The sequence below is a fragment of the Pseudophryne corroboree genome, chromosome 9 (assembly GCF_028390025.1).
Source record: "Pseudophryne corroboree isolate aPseCor3 chromosome 9, aPseCor3.hap2, whole genome shotgun sequence".
NCBI lineage: Eukaryota > Metazoa > Chordata > Amphibia > Anura > Myobatrachidae > Pseudophryne > Pseudophryne corroboree.
Window position 1 is genome coordinate 59,084,162 of NC_086452.1, and position 18,210 is coordinate 59,102,371.

General features: G+C 44.5%; 1 protein-coding gene across 4 annotated transcripts in view; it reads left to right on the forward strand.

The window, feature by feature from the left end:
- Positions 1-18,210, forward strand: part of LOC134957448 (uncharacterized) — a 167,215-nt gene that overhangs the window by 71,488 nt on the left and 77,517 nt on the right. For all 4 annotated transcript variants that reach the window (XM_063939384.1, XM_063939385.1, XM_063939386.1 and 1 more), the window contains 2 exons: positions 12,701-12,786; positions 13,143-13,358. In XM_063939384.1, coding sequence (XP_063795454.1) covers positions 12,701-12,786; positions 13,143-13,358 — 302 coding nt within the window. The remainder of the gene's footprint in view (positions 1-12,700; positions 12,787-13,142; positions 13,359-18,210) is intronic.

The following is an 18,210-nucleotide window of genomic DNA, read 5'->3' on the forward strand; positions in this document are numbered from 1 at the left end:
CTCTCTCTTTCCTCTGTAAAATCATGCTGAGACTTCATCTTCCTCTGAGACCAAAAAGCAACTAACTTCCTGTGTGGTCAGCAGAGTATTATCTAGTTTCTGGGGGAGGGGACTCTCATTCATGATTGAGTCACTAGTTTCTTTGTATGTGCTGAACATGCTCAGCCCTTGGGGACGTCCAAAGGGGCTGGCCTGAGTTTCCTGTTTGGAACTTCTATTCTAATAAAAGTGATTTTAGCTTTTCTACATGTAATCATAATTCCGTGTTGCATGTACTACAACTTAATAACAAGTATCAAATTAATCTACACATTAAGCTGGCTGCTTCAATAGTAAACATGACAGGTCTATCTGGTTCCGTTCAAATAATAGACATACATGACACCACTTCATTACATATACAATTCTAAATCATCATGATGTCTGGCGCTTGATATTATTATAATTATGTACTGTATGAAATAAGTGTCGAATCCATCTCTGTGGCATGTCCATGTAAATGCATGTGTTACCATATTTTGCTGTGCTCGCTGCGCGTATTTGCAAGTATAGTGGCTTAAATGTGTGTAGTTTGTATGTTCTCTTTATGTAATAATTTTTTTACTTCGACAGTCCACCCTTTGGCAGTAAACAACTGCCATCAATTATTAACATAAGAAAAAAATATTTCATACCATAATCGGTGACCTAGACACAAGTATGTATGCATTTAGCAAATCAGACACTTGACTATATTTGGGGAAGACATGGAGGAGGACGAGACATCCTCTATATGCACTCGGCGGTCACGGGTTGGGTGTGGGACAACATTCAACCTATAGAGTATGCTGGGACAGTGCTTTGGCCTATAATGTCTGATTTGCGACAAACATTTCACACATACATGTACCTACGTCTTTGTACACTGATGTTTGGATTCAATTGAGGTTCTGCTGGGTAGATGAAGAAGACACAAACAAATCGTGACAGTGACATGTAAAATTTTCATGATCTACATATTCCTACCATTTTCTGAACATTGTTTCCATTTCTGGAACGTATGCTAGGTCTGTTTAATCATTGAACAAGGGTTATAAGTAGTGTCCTTCCTAAATAACGTAAACCTTCGGAGTTCGGGGAGAGCCACTCATAAACCTTTCTTCCACATATATTAATAAGCTCTTTATCTGCAATGTGTGAATAGCCATTGTCTGACTGTTCCTGATTACCTCTGAACTCCATAACTACTAGAACATTGATTTTTCTCTGACTTTAACAAACTGATTGGCTAATCCTGGGATCCTATAAGGAAATAACTCCTTCCTACAGAACCAGTTCCAGTCCCACACTCGACTCCTCATAAAAAAAAAACCTTGCAAAAATAGAATATCCTGAAAGAAATTTTTTGTCAGCGGGAAAGAGAGAAAAGAGAAATAAAACAAAACAACTCTTGTTCATAACAAATCAATTACAATGACTGGTCTTTCTGCAGTCCTTTAGTACGCTCAGGTAGTGTTCAACAGTGCCGCCTCTCAGTCTTCACGGAACAGTCTCTGGTGATACTTTTGTGATCTCTTTGCCTTGCTCTTTGAAAACACAGTTCACTTGGAACACACAGTTCACTTTGCTCTCCACCTTGCTCTTTGAACACACAGTTCACTTCGAACAAACAAACTCGATGAATGTGAGCAATAAACTACTTTGTCATGAGTTCTCTCCGGGTCAGTGACCTTCTTGCAGTGGGACGAGTGGACCCAAGTCTCTCTATCGGCGACCTTTAGTGCTGTCAACAAATCTTGGTATGGTCCTTCCCACCTGTCTATTAGGCAACCTGAGCGTAAGGACAATCACACAGTCTCTTGGTTCATAATCAAGACAGTTAGTGTTTGGCATACCATCAATCAACAGTTTCAAGTTCTTTGTCAAGTTCTCAAATGCTGGCTCATCTCAACAAGGTACTGTACTGTCACCTCATTGGTGTATTTCTGATCATTGTGCGGATCAATCATGACATGAGGTTGTCTTCCAAAAACAACCAAAAGACACAAATACCAAAACAAAAACAAATTTCGAAGAGGGTGATTCGTCGAGTGAAGATCTGGGAGTGGTTCCGATGCTACATAATACTGGTGGCAGTATCTATGATCACAATAGTACAATTTCAAGCTTTGCTCCTACTTCTAGGGGTACCATTATCTACACACAAATTTCTGCGCAATGTTTCTTTGCGGTAAACACAGCAGCATCCGTGGCGGCAGGAAATGCCTCTACCCAGTTTGAGAAAACATCAGTGCACACCAATACATAACAATAATTCCTAAAGGGTGTTAACTGTACGAAGTCGATTTGTATTTCCTGAAAAGATCCGTCTGCAGGAGGGATATGGGATGGCTCTGTTGGTATTGCTTTACCAATATTCTTCCTCAAGCAAATAAGACAGGTCATTGCTCTCTTACCTGCATGAGAATAGAATCCTGGCACACACCAGTAGGCTCTCATCAGCCTGCACCTACCCTCTTTGCCTAGATGAGTCAGACCGTGTGCCACCTCAGCTAGACTTGGAAAGTATGCTCTGGGGGCTACTGACTTACCGTGTCCACCTGCCCACAGTCCTGTAGACTCCTGGCCATACCCCTTTGTCCTCCAGACTGCCTCTTCCTGCAGGGAACACAAATTTTTGTATCTTAATTTAACTATCGTGTGTTTGCAATGTAGAGTACCATGAGCATAACTAAAAAAAAAAAAAAAAAGAAATATCTCTAGAGGAGAGAAAGAAGAAGAAAATGAAAAAGAAAATGTCAGGTTTGCCATTCACCAACAGGCATATCAGTGTCTATACAAAATTTCCCTTCACCAGTATTCCCATTCTCCACCCTTTGTGCATGACAAGGCACACTGCAGTAATACTGGTGTCATCGTGCTGTTGAGATATACTGGGTTTGGGCAGAACTCTGAAGGACCTAGGCATGTGGAGTTTGAACTGTACTTGGGTCCATGTATTGTACCACCCTGTGTGAACGCAAAAGATGAAGAGGAAACTGTAGAGAAACAGAATAGAGGTTGGTGACAGATGAGTTTGTAGAGGTGGAGAAGATTTTATAAAAATTTGACAACTGGATTGGGCACTACGTGGAAGTGATTCTCTACTTGGTCTACTCCCCTTAAAAAAAAAAAATTCTGTGTGTCTTATCTCTACTGGGACTATCCCAGCCATCAATCCAGTGTCCTGTCCATCCTAAGTTCATAGGGAACCCGGTATCTGTGAGATAATTTCCTCTACCTGTGATGGACATGCATCTAGAACAGTGAAATGTAACATTAGTAAGTTGCATTTATTCTGTTCTTCCCATTAACCGAATCTGTGTTTTCTATATGGCTTATGATTCCTTACTATATGTCCCTTGGTCCCGTCTATGTGTTTAATAATGAGGCTTGTGTTTTCTGTCTAGGGGATCTATATTGACTATGTGTCCTACTACTCCTACAATCTCTGGCAAAATGCCCTTCCTTCCTACATAACATATTATTGACCATTAGGAATCTGTGGTTTGGACTGATGGGTCTTTCCTGTATGTGCCAGTATACTTACCGTCCTCAACCTCTCCACCTGTTGTTCTCTGCGCCTAACACTATTCTTGTGATGTTTAATAGCACACTATCTAAAATTAGCTACTGTGACCTTTCCAATTTTGCAAAGAAGTCTGCACCCTGACACTCAATGCCTTATTGAGCCCGTCCATTTGCACAGAGACAGCCACCTCCCATTTGCCGAATTAGTGTTTACCAGTGGTCTTATTCAGATGGAGGGTTTTCTATTACTGCAAGAGACAAAAACAAAAATTTTTTAACAAGCTTCTAGGTCATGCGAAGTATTCATTCAATCCTTCTCATCCCGTATTAAGGGTCTGTACATGGTCCAACAAACATTTCCGAGCTCATCTTTACTAAGGGCATTACTAGGAATGCATACTTCTTATATGGTAACTGAAAGAAATACCCTGGGGTTACCTTGTCTCTGTCCGCTTTCCCACTGGCAAATACTAATGTGCGGACAGGGGGTTTTTTTTTCTCCATTTCTGACGTTACTTTCTTGTTTTTTTTTTTAGTTTTATTTATTTATTTATTTATTTATTTTACTATATATGTACACGAATGATACCATACTTACCTGTTCCACTGGTCTCGGCCACTTCCCCACAGGCTACTGCTCTTCTTTTACCGGTTGGATACTCCTCTGGGTGCATGAGAAATGGCTGAAAACAATCAGGTCACCTTCTCCTCCTAAATAAAACTTCAACATTCATTAATTCATATGTAGGTTACAGTCATATTTTTCATATTTTTATTATTTTCTATAGTTTGTATGCTGGCCGTAACTGCTTCCACATCTACATAAGGCGGTGTACTTGCATTCTCTCTTTTTTTTTTCTTCCTACTTATTTATTGTTGCTACAAGTTCAAACTGTTCTTATATTTCCATTCTTGTCTTATATGACTTTGGTTAGACATACCACCTGCAATACCTTAGGATCAAACTCACCAACCCCTCTTGCTGTCACAGATTTAAACAATTTGTATGTCTGACCCTTTGTTTTCGGGATTTTATCAGACATATTCTTATCCTTAAGTTCTGCAATACCTCTGGTTCAAAGCTGCTCACCTTAGGGAATGGTACCCTATCTTTGTCAGTCATACATTCCCATTCAGACAAAAAGTCTTCAGCGTGTGGACCATATTTCCCACACATAATACTTTTTCCTTTAAACTTCGCTGACCCCCTGGGCCGCGGCTCTTCAACCTGAACCCTGGTTAAACGTCCCTTACTTGAGCAACTGGCTCCCATAATTGTGGGCCTTTTCCCACAAACACCAAAATACTCAATATAAGGCGACGGTGGAAGTATCCCTGAGCGCCTTCCACTTGCCCACGCTGGCCAGTACAACGATACACTGTTGGTAGCGGATCGCAATGTACCCAACTTAGGGCTCCTATCAGACCTTACAACACCGTAATTTCTTACGGTGGAAGTTCTGTTTGGAATATTTTCCTGAGAGAGCCAGCGAAAAATTCCTTTTCGGTATCTTTCAACTGGAATTGTTTGTAGGTTGAAAAACAGAGAAATTAGATAACTATCCTTCACCCTTTCCAGTGAAGACCACCAGGGAGATTTCCCGACGTTATCAAAGAAAAACCCCTTTGTCTATACAATCACGTCGGGTATGCTCTTCCACAGCGCATATGACACAATGGTATCACGTTGTGCTGTGCAGAACAAACGGACATGCGATGCAATAGCACAGCCTATAGATACTAGTTATCTATATGCCCTACAATTGCTGTAGACCACTTTAGCCTAAACCACTCCAGACCACTTTAGACCACTTCAGTTGTATGGGATCACTTCAGACCACTTCAGTTCCTAATAACGCAGGGTAGCGAACCCTATGCCACCGGGCCTCTACTAACCCAATGTTACCACTTCAGACCACTTCAGACCACTTCAGTTTCTGGGGTTCAGTATCCACTCACTCCTGCGTTCGCTCACTCAAATACACTTTGTTTTTCTGTACAGAAAATATAAATTCATTCAGATAGGCAGCTTTACCCCAGAGGCAATACAGTTTTTTAAACTAAATTTAGAGTAACCTGCTTTTGAAATCTGATAGTTATGTGCTATTGTATTAAATGTCTACTATCCCACCTTTGAACTAAACAACACTATTGTATAATTTGTACTCAGCGCCCGCATTCTTACGCACTTTGCGCAAACACGCGACCGTGCGTGTCCCGTACGCTGCGTGCGCAGTCCTTTACTTTGTCCGAGACACGTGTACAAAACCCTGCGTCCGCAATAAATCACACAGCTCTATAAATGTGAGCAATACTAACTACTATTGCCCACTAGACACAACTTGTTCTGTATAAACTTTTATGCAGAACTGCGTTTGTGTCTTTACGCTTACTTCCTTAAAATACTGTTATTTCAGATTTACCTATAAATTTACCTATATAGCAACAAATGTATCCTATTTCACACAGATCTATAATGACTCTAGCAATAATCAATAATTTAAATGATATGATTCAGATTGGATAGCTATCTTGCAGAAAATACACTGATATAAATATACACATAATTATAATAATATTATATATAATATATATTTATATAATATATATCACTTGACTCTCATAGAACCCCCACACAGTACACACCTACTGAATGAATGCATTTCCTTTAAAGTCTCTAATTTGCATATCAACAGAGGTTCATATGCCTGTTCAAGAGGGTAGTGGGACAGGTTAATTAACATTTCAATGGCTATCCTAAACTAGCAAGCAGATTTAACTGAATCCTAGAGGTAAAAGAAAAAAAAAACTTTTTTTTTATATCTGTGTGTAATTCTTACACTAAGTATTCATCTCACTATTAACTTTCACTAGGCCCAGCTGAAACTATTTGTAATTGACTATGGCATGGGTTAAATAAATGCATTGGTAACTCATAAATGGTGTTTTATGTGACCAAGGAAAGCTGATTATTCGGAGCAGTGAAAATCAGCCATTTAGAAAAAAATGGCCGCTGCTCCTCCCCCTTCCACATCCATGAGGGTTACACAAAATGGTGGACAGGCCATGTGGTTAGTCCAAAATGGAGGACAGACCATGTGGCTTCCTTTGTCACAAAGAAATCACACATCATACAAGCACCAGAAGTTATTTTAGGCCTGAGTTAAAAAAAAAAAAAACTATATCAAGGCTATGCAGCAACTTTTAAATATACTTTTAAACCTACTTACACAGATAAACAATCCAATCTGAATCAAACACAATATGACTTATTTGAACCTTGTTTTGCAACAATAAAAATAAATTTTAGCATCTTAAATATTATGAGAAACGCATTGTCCCTTGAATTTCATATCATTGGCTTACTGATAACACAAAAATACATTAACGTGAATGTTATTTTCATCAGCTTCTCAATGCGTCCATTGGAGCCGGTCAATTACAGCCACATTTGTAATGTACAGTGCATCATTAAGACCCTGATATCCCGGACGAGCCCCCATCTAAGAATGCCAAATTGATTTCTCACAAATATTTTAAATGCCCGCTCTAATATATATTGTAAATGCCTGCAACTCTTATTACCATATCCCTTGAATGTGCGCTGTACATCGCACAACACTGCATCCCATAAGAGAGAAAACAATACACCCACACATTATCTGAGTTCCAAAGCTCTTGATGTATATATTTGTTGTTAAAAGGATATGGATTCAACATATATTACAAAGTACAGTATACCTATAGTTACATGAATACAACTCACACAGTAAACAGTTAGAACATACAATTACATACAGTTATATGCAGTTTCAGTTACATGCCAGCGATACACTACCATATCTTTCTCATATAAGTTTGTCCCTCCATATGACTCTCTCTCTCTTTCCTCTGTAAAATCATGCTGAGACTTCATCTTCCTCTGAGACCAAAAAGCAACACTTCCTGTGTGGTCAGCAGAGTATTATCTAGTTTCTGGGGGAGGGGACTCTCTTTCATTCATGATTGAGTCACTAGTTTTTTTGTATGTGCTGAACATGCTCAGCCCTTGGGGACGTCCAAAGGGGCTGGCCTGAGTTTCCTGTTTGGAACTTCCATTGTTCTAATAAAAGTGATTTTAGCTTTTATACATGTAATCATAATTCCGTGTTGCAATGTACTACAACTTAATAACAAGTATCAAATTAATCTACACATTAAGCTGGTTGCTTCAATAGTAAACATGACAGGTCTATCTGGTTCCATTCAAATAATACACATACATGACACCACTTCATTACATATACAATTCTAAATCATCATGATGTCTGGCGCTTGATATTATTATAATTATGTACTGTATGAAATAAGTGTCGAATCCATCTCTGTGGCATGTCCATGTAAATGCATGTGTTACCATATTTTGCTGTGCTCGCTGCGCGTATTTGCAAGTATAGTGACTTAAATGTGTGTAGTTTGTATGTTCTCTTTATGTAATATTTTTTTGACTTCGACAGATACCACATCTGAGCAGGTTGAGGATGCTTTTTTCACTGAAAATAAAAAAGCCTCGCTAACCTTCCCTGCGTCAAAGGAAATGAATGCTATATTTGAAAAAGCATGGGTAAACCCTGAGAAAAAAATTCCAGGTCCCTAAAAGGGTACTGGTGGCGTTTCCTTTCCCTGAGGAGGATAGGAAAAAATGGTAAAACCCGCCGATTGTTGACGCGTCTGTGTCCAGACTCTCAAAGAAGGTGGTTTTGCCTGTTCCAGGATCTACCGCCTTAAATGAGCCGGCTGATAGAAAAATTGATAACACACTGAAATCAATGTACACTGCTTCAGGGGCCATATTACATCCCACTATTGCTACTGCATGGATTGCAAAGGCAATAGTAAAGTGGTCGGCTACCTTACTTGAGGATTTGGATACGATGGATAGGGATGACGTTGCATTGTATTTACGCAACATACATGATTCTGCTGGTTTTATGGTTGAATCCATGAAAGACCTGGTTCCATGGCTGCGGGAATATCTTCCATGTCTGTTTCAGCTAGTCGGGGACTGTGGCTGCGCCAGTGGTCAGCCGACGCAGAATCCAGAAGAAGTATGGAGGCCCTACCCTATACAGGTCAGGCTCTCTTTGGGGAAGCTCTAGACACGTGGATATCCACCGCTACAGCGGGTAAGTCTCCGTTTCTTCCCTCAGCAGCCCCTTCCCCAAAGAAATCTTTCTCTCCAGCTGCAACGCAGTCCTTTCGGCCTAACAAGCCTAGAAGGGCCAGAACACCCAATACCTTCTTTAGGGGAGGTCGGGTTAAGTCCAAGAAACCTGCCGCTGCAGGTTCCCAGGAACAAAAGCCTACTTCAGGTACGCCTAAGTCCTCCGCATGACGGTGGACTGCACGCCCCGGTGGTGGGGCCAGTGGGAGCGAGACTCAAACACTTCAGTCATGTCTGGGTATCGTCCGGCCTCGATCCCTGGGTGATAGATATTGTGTCTCAGCGATACAGGCTGGAATTTCAAAGTCTCCCTCCTCATCGCTTTTTCAAGTCAGGCTTACCAACTCTGTTGGAGGACAGCACTGTACTACAGGACACTGTCCAGAAGCTGGTGGAGGCACATGTCATTGTGCCAGTGCCTCCTCGCATGCTGACCAAGGGTTACTATTCAAACCTTTTTGTGGTACCGAAACCGGATGGTTCGGTCAGGCCCATTCTGAACCTAAAATCACTGAACCCCTTTCTAAAGGAGTTCAAGTTCAAGATGGAGTCTCTCAGGGCGGTGATATCAGGTCTGGAAGAAGGGGAATTCCTGGTATCACTGGATATCAAGGATGCGTACCTCCACATTCCGATCTGGCTGCCGCATCAGGCTTATCTCCGCTTCGCATTGCTGGACTGTCATTTCCAGTTCCAGGCCCTGCCATTCGGCCTCTCCACAGCACTGAGGGTGTTTACCAAGGTGCGGAAATTATGATTCTCCAATGCAAGCAAGGTGTGAACATCATTCCATATCTGGACGATCTGCTGATAAAGGCATCGTCCAAGGAGAAGCTACTGCAGTCCATTGTTCTCACAACACGACTGCTCCAGAGTCACTTTTGGATTCTGAACCTTCCAAAGTCACATTTGGAATCAACTCAGAGGTTGTCCTTTCTGGGAATGATCCTGGATACGGAAGTGTAGAGGGTGTTTCTTCTGCAGAAAAAGGTGTTGGTGATACAAACTATGGTCCGGGATGTCCTGAAGCCACCCTGGGTGTCGGTTCATCAGTGCATTCGCCTATTGGGAAAGATGGTGGCCTCTTACGAGGCTCTCCAGTACGGGAGGTTCCATGCTCGGACCTTCCAACTGGATCTCCTGGACAAGTGGTCAGGATCTCACGTCCACATGCACCAGAGAATTCATCTATCGCCAAGGGCAAGGATTTCACTCCTCTGGTGGCTCCAATTGCCTCACCTTCTGGAAGGACGCAGGTTCGGGATTCAGAACTGGGTCCTTCTAACCACGGATGCGAGCCTCCGGGGCTGGGGAGCAGTCACTCAAGGAGTAACCTTCCAAAGACGGTGGTCAAGCCTGGAAGCCGGCCTGCCCATCAACATCCTGGTACTAAGCCGTCTACAACGGTCTTCAGGCGGCCCCTCTTCTGAGAAATCGGGGCATTCAAGTACAGTCGGACAACATAACAATGGTGGCTTACATAAACCGACAAGGCGGAACAAAGAGCAGGGCGGCAATGTCAGAGGTGACAAGAATACTCCTCTGGACGGAAAAACACGCGTTAGTGCTGTCAGCCATCTTCATTCCGGGAATAGACCTCCTCAGCAGACACGATCTCCATCTAGGAGAGTGGGGCCTTCATACGGAGGTGTTCAAGGAAATAACAGATCTTTGGGGACTAACCCTGTGACGACGCTGCCGGCCAATTCCACAAATATGCCAATTTGAGAACTGCAACATGCGCCGTACGAGGGTCACTTTGACACACAGGATTACTTAAATACTTTCAGCTGCCACCAGCAAAGACTTCTCAACGTATTACGGACGTTGCAGGCGTCTTTAGCTTTACCTGTCACACACACACTGCAATACTTAAAAAAAATAGGCAGATGTGAGCCACACAGGCGTTGAGTTCATAAGAACAACAGAAATCAGAACTAAAATTAGGATTTTAATTTCAAGAATACTTCAGAGCTTTAGTTACAAAAAGGTTACAAATATTATTAATTATATTTTAAAAACACACACAGAATACAGCAATCTCAATAAATGAAAAGGAAATAAAAACTTACAGAAACCCTAATTCACTTATGCAAGCGAATTTTAGATATTTCTGCCGTGGGGGACTTCACAGAATAACTGAGGTCACCTCCAGCATATACCAGCTGTCTCCCCAAGAGATCACAACTTCTATTTTCATGAGAGGGACAGATATAGTCTCCAGCTTCATCAGCCCCCCCCTTGGGATTTTTAACCACTTCTGTGCTGGACTACATCTGCACCAGGTTTTACATACTTGGTGCTTGGCAACAGCCAAGGGGGAAGGTAAGGGGTGTACTGTATGAATCTCTTTTAAAGAAAGTGAGGTTTATGACATTAGCCAGGAAACAGGTCCCCTGGTCTGTTTACAGCCTCTCTGTTGACACAACAAACAAATTGGCCTTATCAGCCCTCAATGTCCAGAGCTTGCAAATCTCTGCTTTTGATGTAGAAATGTCATCCCCCTTTACAATGGTCCAGTCAGGCACATGTCATCTCAAACCTTATGGTCTGCAGACCTCCCCCAGCCTGGAACTATTGAGGTCAAATGCAGGATATTGCCTGTCAGCCATGTTGTCACATCTAGGCTGAAAAGAATACAAAATTATATATATACAGTCACTTGAAAACATTATTGGTGATTATTCCTGCTGGTAATCACCACACCTTAGATCACATGTAATTTGTGATCCTCCTTTCTGTATTTAAACGTGACAACCCCAAATAGACATAATGGCCTCTCGTCTCAACAAAAGGCTTCAGCGTTATTTTTCCAGGTCGAGGGACCCACAGGCAGTGGCAGTGGACGCCCTAGAGTCACCTTGGGTGTTCCAGTCAGTGTACGTGTTTCCACCACTCCCACTCCTCATCCCAAGAATCCTAAAGCTCATAAGGAGAACAAGGGATCAAGCGAACCTCATTGCCCCAGACTGTCCAAGAAGGGCTTGGTATGCGGACCTTCTGAATCTACTACAAGAAGAGCCGAGACCTCTTCCTCTTCGGGAGGACCTGATGCAGCAGGGGCCGTTTGCCTATCAAGACATACCGGGGCTACATTTGATGGCATGGAAGTTGAGCACCTGATACTTGCTCGGAAGGGTATTCCGAAGAAGGTTATTCCTACCCTCATACAGGCTAGGAAAGGGGTAACGTCTAAACATTACCATCGTATTTGGAAGAAATATGTCTCTTGGTGTGAATCCAAGAAGTTTCCTACTGTGGAGTTTAAACTGGGACGTTTCCTCCTATTCCTGCAAGCATGAGTGGATATGGGCCTGAGATTGGGTTCTGTAAAGGTCCAGATTTCGGCCCTATCCATTTTCTTTCAGAAACAATTGGCTGCCCTCCCTGAGGTTCAGACTTTTTTGAAGGGAGTTCTGCATATCCAACTTCCCTTTGTACCGCCTACGGCGCCCTGGGACCTTAACGTGGTGTTGCAGTTCCTCCAGTCGGATTGGTTTGATCCCCTACAGGAGGTAGAGGACAAGTTTCTTACATGGAAGGCGGTCACGTTGTTGGCCTTAGCTTCTGCTAGACGTGTCCGAGCTGGGGGCTTTAGCCTGTAAAAGCCCTTACTTGATCTTCCACGAAGATAGAGCTGATGTCCTCTACGGACTACGAGAAAAGGATTTACCGGTAGGTAACCAAAATCCTATTTATACACAAATATAAGGAGATAGGAGACAGATTCAGCAGCCATTCTGTTAGGATAAATGATCCAAGAAAACAATTCAGACTGAGTGATGCCCATTGTGCTTCCTTATAGGTCACATTTTGGTAAATTTATTTTGAAAATTAATATTTTTTTACATTTTATAAACATCATGCAACTGCACCTGTTGTGTACATGTAACATTAGCCTCTCCTGTAGAGGGCGCTATGGTATAAGTACAGTTTCTGTTGTTTCAGGATTCTATGCGTCCTCTGAGTCCCACAGGAAACAGACATTTAATGGAGCCTCTCGATGCTTTGGGACCTGCACCATATGATCCAGTGTAAGATTTACCCCCTACCCACCGTACCAGCATCGTAACCACAGTGGCTGTCTGCTTCCTTAAGTCTACATTCCTTTACTAATATGAAATATCTGCCCAATCACCCAGCAGGTTACAAACCTGTGAACTCACCTATAACTGCGCCATATTGGTAGACTTTTATATATAGGAAATAGTGTCTGTAATCCATAGCAACTAATTAGCTTCTAAGTCATTTAAGTTGGAAGGAAACGTGACCGGTTGCTGTGGGTTACAGCGCCCGTTTAAAGTACCCCTTGCTGACAGGTGAACCCCTAGCATTGGACAATTACTATTGCTTTGGTTTAATTTTGTGTTTGTTTCCTTTATGCTGGCAGAGCCGGGTTTGTCATATTCTACGACTTCATACTGGGGTTGGAGCCAACGTACCAGAAGGTGCGGCTGCTGAGCGGCCTGTACAGCAACGGGCACAGAATGGGCCAATCATCTGCCCTCCCTGACTCCCTGTGTGAGATGTGGAATCCTTCACAGCATATGGCAAATGCTTCCCGGGGAAACGTATCAATGTTGAGTGCCAAGCAGCCGATACCCAGGTGGGTACTGGTCAGATCAGCCGTACTGTCCATCTGCTGCCCTGTCCTATACTGACTACACCCCTCACTGTAACATCTGAGGCCGGGTACTGGTCTGATCACCTGTGCTATCCATCTGTTATATTATACTGTCCTGTACTGATTACACCCCTCACTGTAACATCTGAGGCCGGGTACTGGTCTGATCACCTGTGCTATCCATCTGCTGTACTTTCCTGTACTGATTACTCCCCTCACTGTAACATCTGAGGCCGGGTACTGGTCTGATCACCTGTGCTATCCATCTGTTATATTGTACTGTACTGATTACACCCCTCACTGTAACATCTGAGGCTGGGTACTGGTCTGATCACCTGTGCTATCTATCTGCTGTACTGTACTGATTACACCCCTCACTGTAACATCTGAGGCCGGGTACTGGTCTGATCACCTGTGCTATCCATCTGCTGTACTTTCCTGTACTGATTACTCCCCTCACTGTAACATCTGAGGCCGGGTACTGGTCTGATCACCTGTGCTATCCATCTGCTGTACTGTCCTGTACTGATTACACCCCTCACTGTAACATCTGAGGCCGGGTACTGGTCTGGTCACCTGTGCTATCCATCTGCTGTACTGTACTGTACTGATTACTCCCCTCACTGTAACATCTGAGGCCGGGTACTGGTCTGATCACCTGTGCTATCCATCTGCTGTACTGTCCTGTACTGATTACACCCCTCACTGTAACATCTGAGGCCAGGTACTGGTCTGATCACCTGTGCAATCCATCTGCTGTACTGTCCTGTACTGATTACACCCCTCACTGTAACATCTGAGGCCGGGTACTGGTCTGATCACCTGTGCTATCCATCTGCTGTACTGTCCTGTACTGATTACACCCCTCACTGTAACATCTGAGGCCGGGTACTGGTCTGATCACCTGTGCTATCCGTCTGCTGTACTTTCCTGTACTGATTACTCCCCTCACTGTAACATCTGAGGCCGGGTACTGGTCTGATCACCTGTGCTATCCATCTGCTGTACTTTCCTGTACTGATTACTCCCCTCACTGTAACATCTGAGGCCGGGTACTGGTCTGATCACCTGTGCTATCCATCTGCTGTACTTTCCTGTACTGATTACTCCCCTCACTGTAACATCTGAGGCCGGGTACTGGTCTGGTCACCTGTGCTATCCGTATGCTGTACTGTCCTGTACTGATTACTCCCCTCACTGTAACATCTGAGGCCGGGTACTGGTCTGATCACCTGTGCTATCCGTCTGCTGTACTATCCTGTACTGATTACTCCCCTCACGGTAACATCTGAGGCCGGGTACTGGTCTGATCACCTGTGCTATCCGTCTGCTGTACTGTCCTGTACTGATTACTCCCCTCACTGTAACATCTGAGGCCGGGTACTGGTCTGGTCCCCTGTGCTATCCATCTGTTATATTGTACTGTACTGATTACACCCCTCACTGTAACATCTGAGGCCGGGTACTGGTCTGATCACCTGTGCTATCCGTCTGCTGTCCTGTCCTGTACTGATTACTCCCCTCACTGTAACATCTGAGGCCGGGTACTGGTCTGGTCACCTGTGCTATCCATCTGCTGTACTGTCCTGTACTGATTACACCCCTCACTGTAACATCTGAGGCCGGGTACTGGTCTGATCACCTGTGCTATCCGTCTGCTGTACTTTCCTGTACTGATTACTCCCCTCACTGTAACATCTGAGGCCGGGTACTGGTCTGATCACCTGTGCTATCCATCTGCTGTACTTTCCTGTACTGATTACTCCCCTCACTGTAACATCTGAGGCCGGGTACTGGTCTGATCACCTGTGCTATCCATCTGCTGTACTTTCCTGTACTGATTACTCCCCTCACTGTAACATCTAAGGCCGGGTACTGGTCTGATCACCTGTGCTATCCATCTGCTGTACTTTCCTGTACTGATTACACCCCTCACTGTATCATCTGAGGCCGGGTACTGGTCTGATCACCTGTGCTATCCATCTGTTATATTGTACTGTACTGATTACTCCCCTCACTGTAACATCTGAGGCCGGGTACTGGTCTGATCACCTGTGCTATCCATCTGTTATATTGTACTGTCCTGTACTGATTACACCCCTCACTGTAACATCTGAGGCCGGGTACTGGTCTGGTCACCTGTGCTATCCATCTGCTGTACTGTCCTGTACTGATTACTCCCCTCACTGTAACATCTGAGGCCGGGTACTGGTCTGATCACCTGTGCTATCCGTCTGCTGTACTGTCCTGTACTGATTACTCCCCTCACGGTAACATCTGAGGCCGGGTACTGGTCTGATCACCTGTGCTATCCGTCTGCTGTACTGTCCTGTACTGATTACTCCCATCACTGTAACATCTGAGGCCGGGTACTGGTCTGATCACCTGTGCTATCCGTCTGCTGTACTTTCCTGTACTGATTACTCCCCTCACTGTAACATCTGAGGCCGGGTACTGGTCTGATCACCTGTGCTATCCATCTGCTGTACTTTCCTGTACTGATTACTCCCCTCACTGTAACATCTGAGGCCAGGTACTGGTCTGATCACCTGTGCTATCCATCTGCTGTACTGTACTGTACTGATTACACCCCTCACTGTAACATCTGAGGCCGGGTACTGGTCTGATCACCTGTGCTATCCATCTGTTATATTGTACTGTACTGTACTGATTACTCCTCTCACTGTATCATCTGAGGCCGGGTACTGGTCTGATCACCTGTGCTATCCATCTGCTGTACTGTACTATACTGATTACTCCCCTCACTGTAACATCTGAGGCCGGGTACTGGTCTGATCACCTGTGCTATCCATCTGCTGTACTGTACTATACTGATTACTCCCCTCACTGTAACATCTGAGGCCGGGTACTGGTCTGATCACCTGTGCTATCCATCTGCTGTACTGTACTATACTGATTACTCCCCTCACTGTAACATCTGAGGCCGGGTACTGGTATGATCACCTGTGCTATCCATCTGCTGTACTGTCCTGTACTGATTACTCCCCTCACTGTAACATCTGAGGCCGGGTACTGGTCTGGTCACCTGTGCTATCCATCTGCTGTACTGTACTGTACTGATTACACCCCTCACTGTAACATCTGAGGCCGGGTACTGGTCTGATCACCTGTGCTATCCGTCTGCTGTACTTTCCTGTACTGATTACTCCCCTCACTGTAACATCTGAGGCCGGGTACTGGTCTGATCACCTGTGCTATCCATCTGCTGTACTGTACTGTATTGATTACTCCCCTCACTGTAACATCTGAGGCCGGGTACTGGTCTGATCACCTGTGCTATCCATCTGCTGTACTGTCCTGTACTGATTACTCCCCTCACTGTAACATCTGAGGCCGGGTACTGGTCTGATCACCTGTGCTATCCGTCTGCTGTACTATCCTGTACTGATTACTCCCCTCACGGTAACATCTGAGGCCGGGTACTGGTCTGATCACCTGTGCTATCCATCTGCTGTACTGTACTGTATTGATTACTCCCCTCACTGTAACATCTGAGGCCGGGTACTGGTCTGATCACCTGTGCTATCCATCTGCTGTACTGTCCTGTACTGATTACTCCCCTCACTGTAACATCTGAGGCCGGGTACTGGTCTGATCCCCTGTGCTATCCATCTGTTATATTGTACTGTACTGTACTGATTACACCCCTCACTGTAACATCTGAGGCCGGGTACTGGTCTGATCACCTGTGCTATCCGTCTGCTGTCCTGTCCTGATTACTCCCCTCACTGTAACATCTGAGGCCGGGTACTGGTCTGGTCACCTGTGCTATCCATCTGCTGTACTTTCCTGTACTGATTACTCCCCTCACTGTAACATCTGAGGCCGGGTACTGGTCTGATCACCTGTGCTATCCATCTGCTGTACTTTCCTGTACTGATTACTCCCCTCACTGTAACATCTGAGGCCGGGTACTGGTCTGATCACCTGTGCTATCCATCTGCTGTACTTTCCTGTACTGATTACTCCCCTCACTGTAACATCTAAGGCCGGGTACTGGTCTGATCACCTGTGCTATCCATCTGCTGTACTTTCCTGTACTGATTACACCCCTCACTGTATCATCTGAGGCCGGGTACTGGTCTGATCACCTGTGCTATCCATCTGTTATATTGTACTGTACTGATTACTCCCCTCACTGTAACATCTGAGGCCGGGTACTGGTCTGATCACCTGTGCTATCCATCTGTTATATTGTACTGTCCTGTACTGATTACACCCCTCACTGTAACATCTGAGGCCGGGTACTGGTCTGATCACCTGTGCTATCCATCTGCTGTACTGTACTGTATTGATTACTCCCCTCACTGTAACATCTGAGGCCGGGTACTGGTCTGATCACCTGTGCTATCCATCTGCTGTACTGTCCTGTACTGATTACTCCCCTCACTGTAACATCTGAGGCCGGGTACTGGTCTGATCACCTGTGCTATCCGTCTGCTGTACTATCCTGTACTGATCACTCCCCTCACGGTAACATCTGAGGCCGGGTACTGGTCTGATCACCTGTGGTATCCGTCTGCTGTACTGTCCTGTACTGATTACTCCCCTCACTGTAACATCTGAGGCCGGGTACTGGTCTGATCCCCTGTGCTATCCATCTGTTATATTGTACTGTACTGTACTGATTACACCCCTCACTGTAACATCTGAGGCCGGGTACTGGTCTGATCACCTGTGCTATCCGTCTGCTGTCCTGTCCTGTACTGATTACTCCCCTCACTGTAACATCTGAGGCCGGGTACTGGTCTGGTCACCTGTGCTATCCATCTGCTGTACTTTCCTGTACTGATTACTCCCCTCACTGTAACAT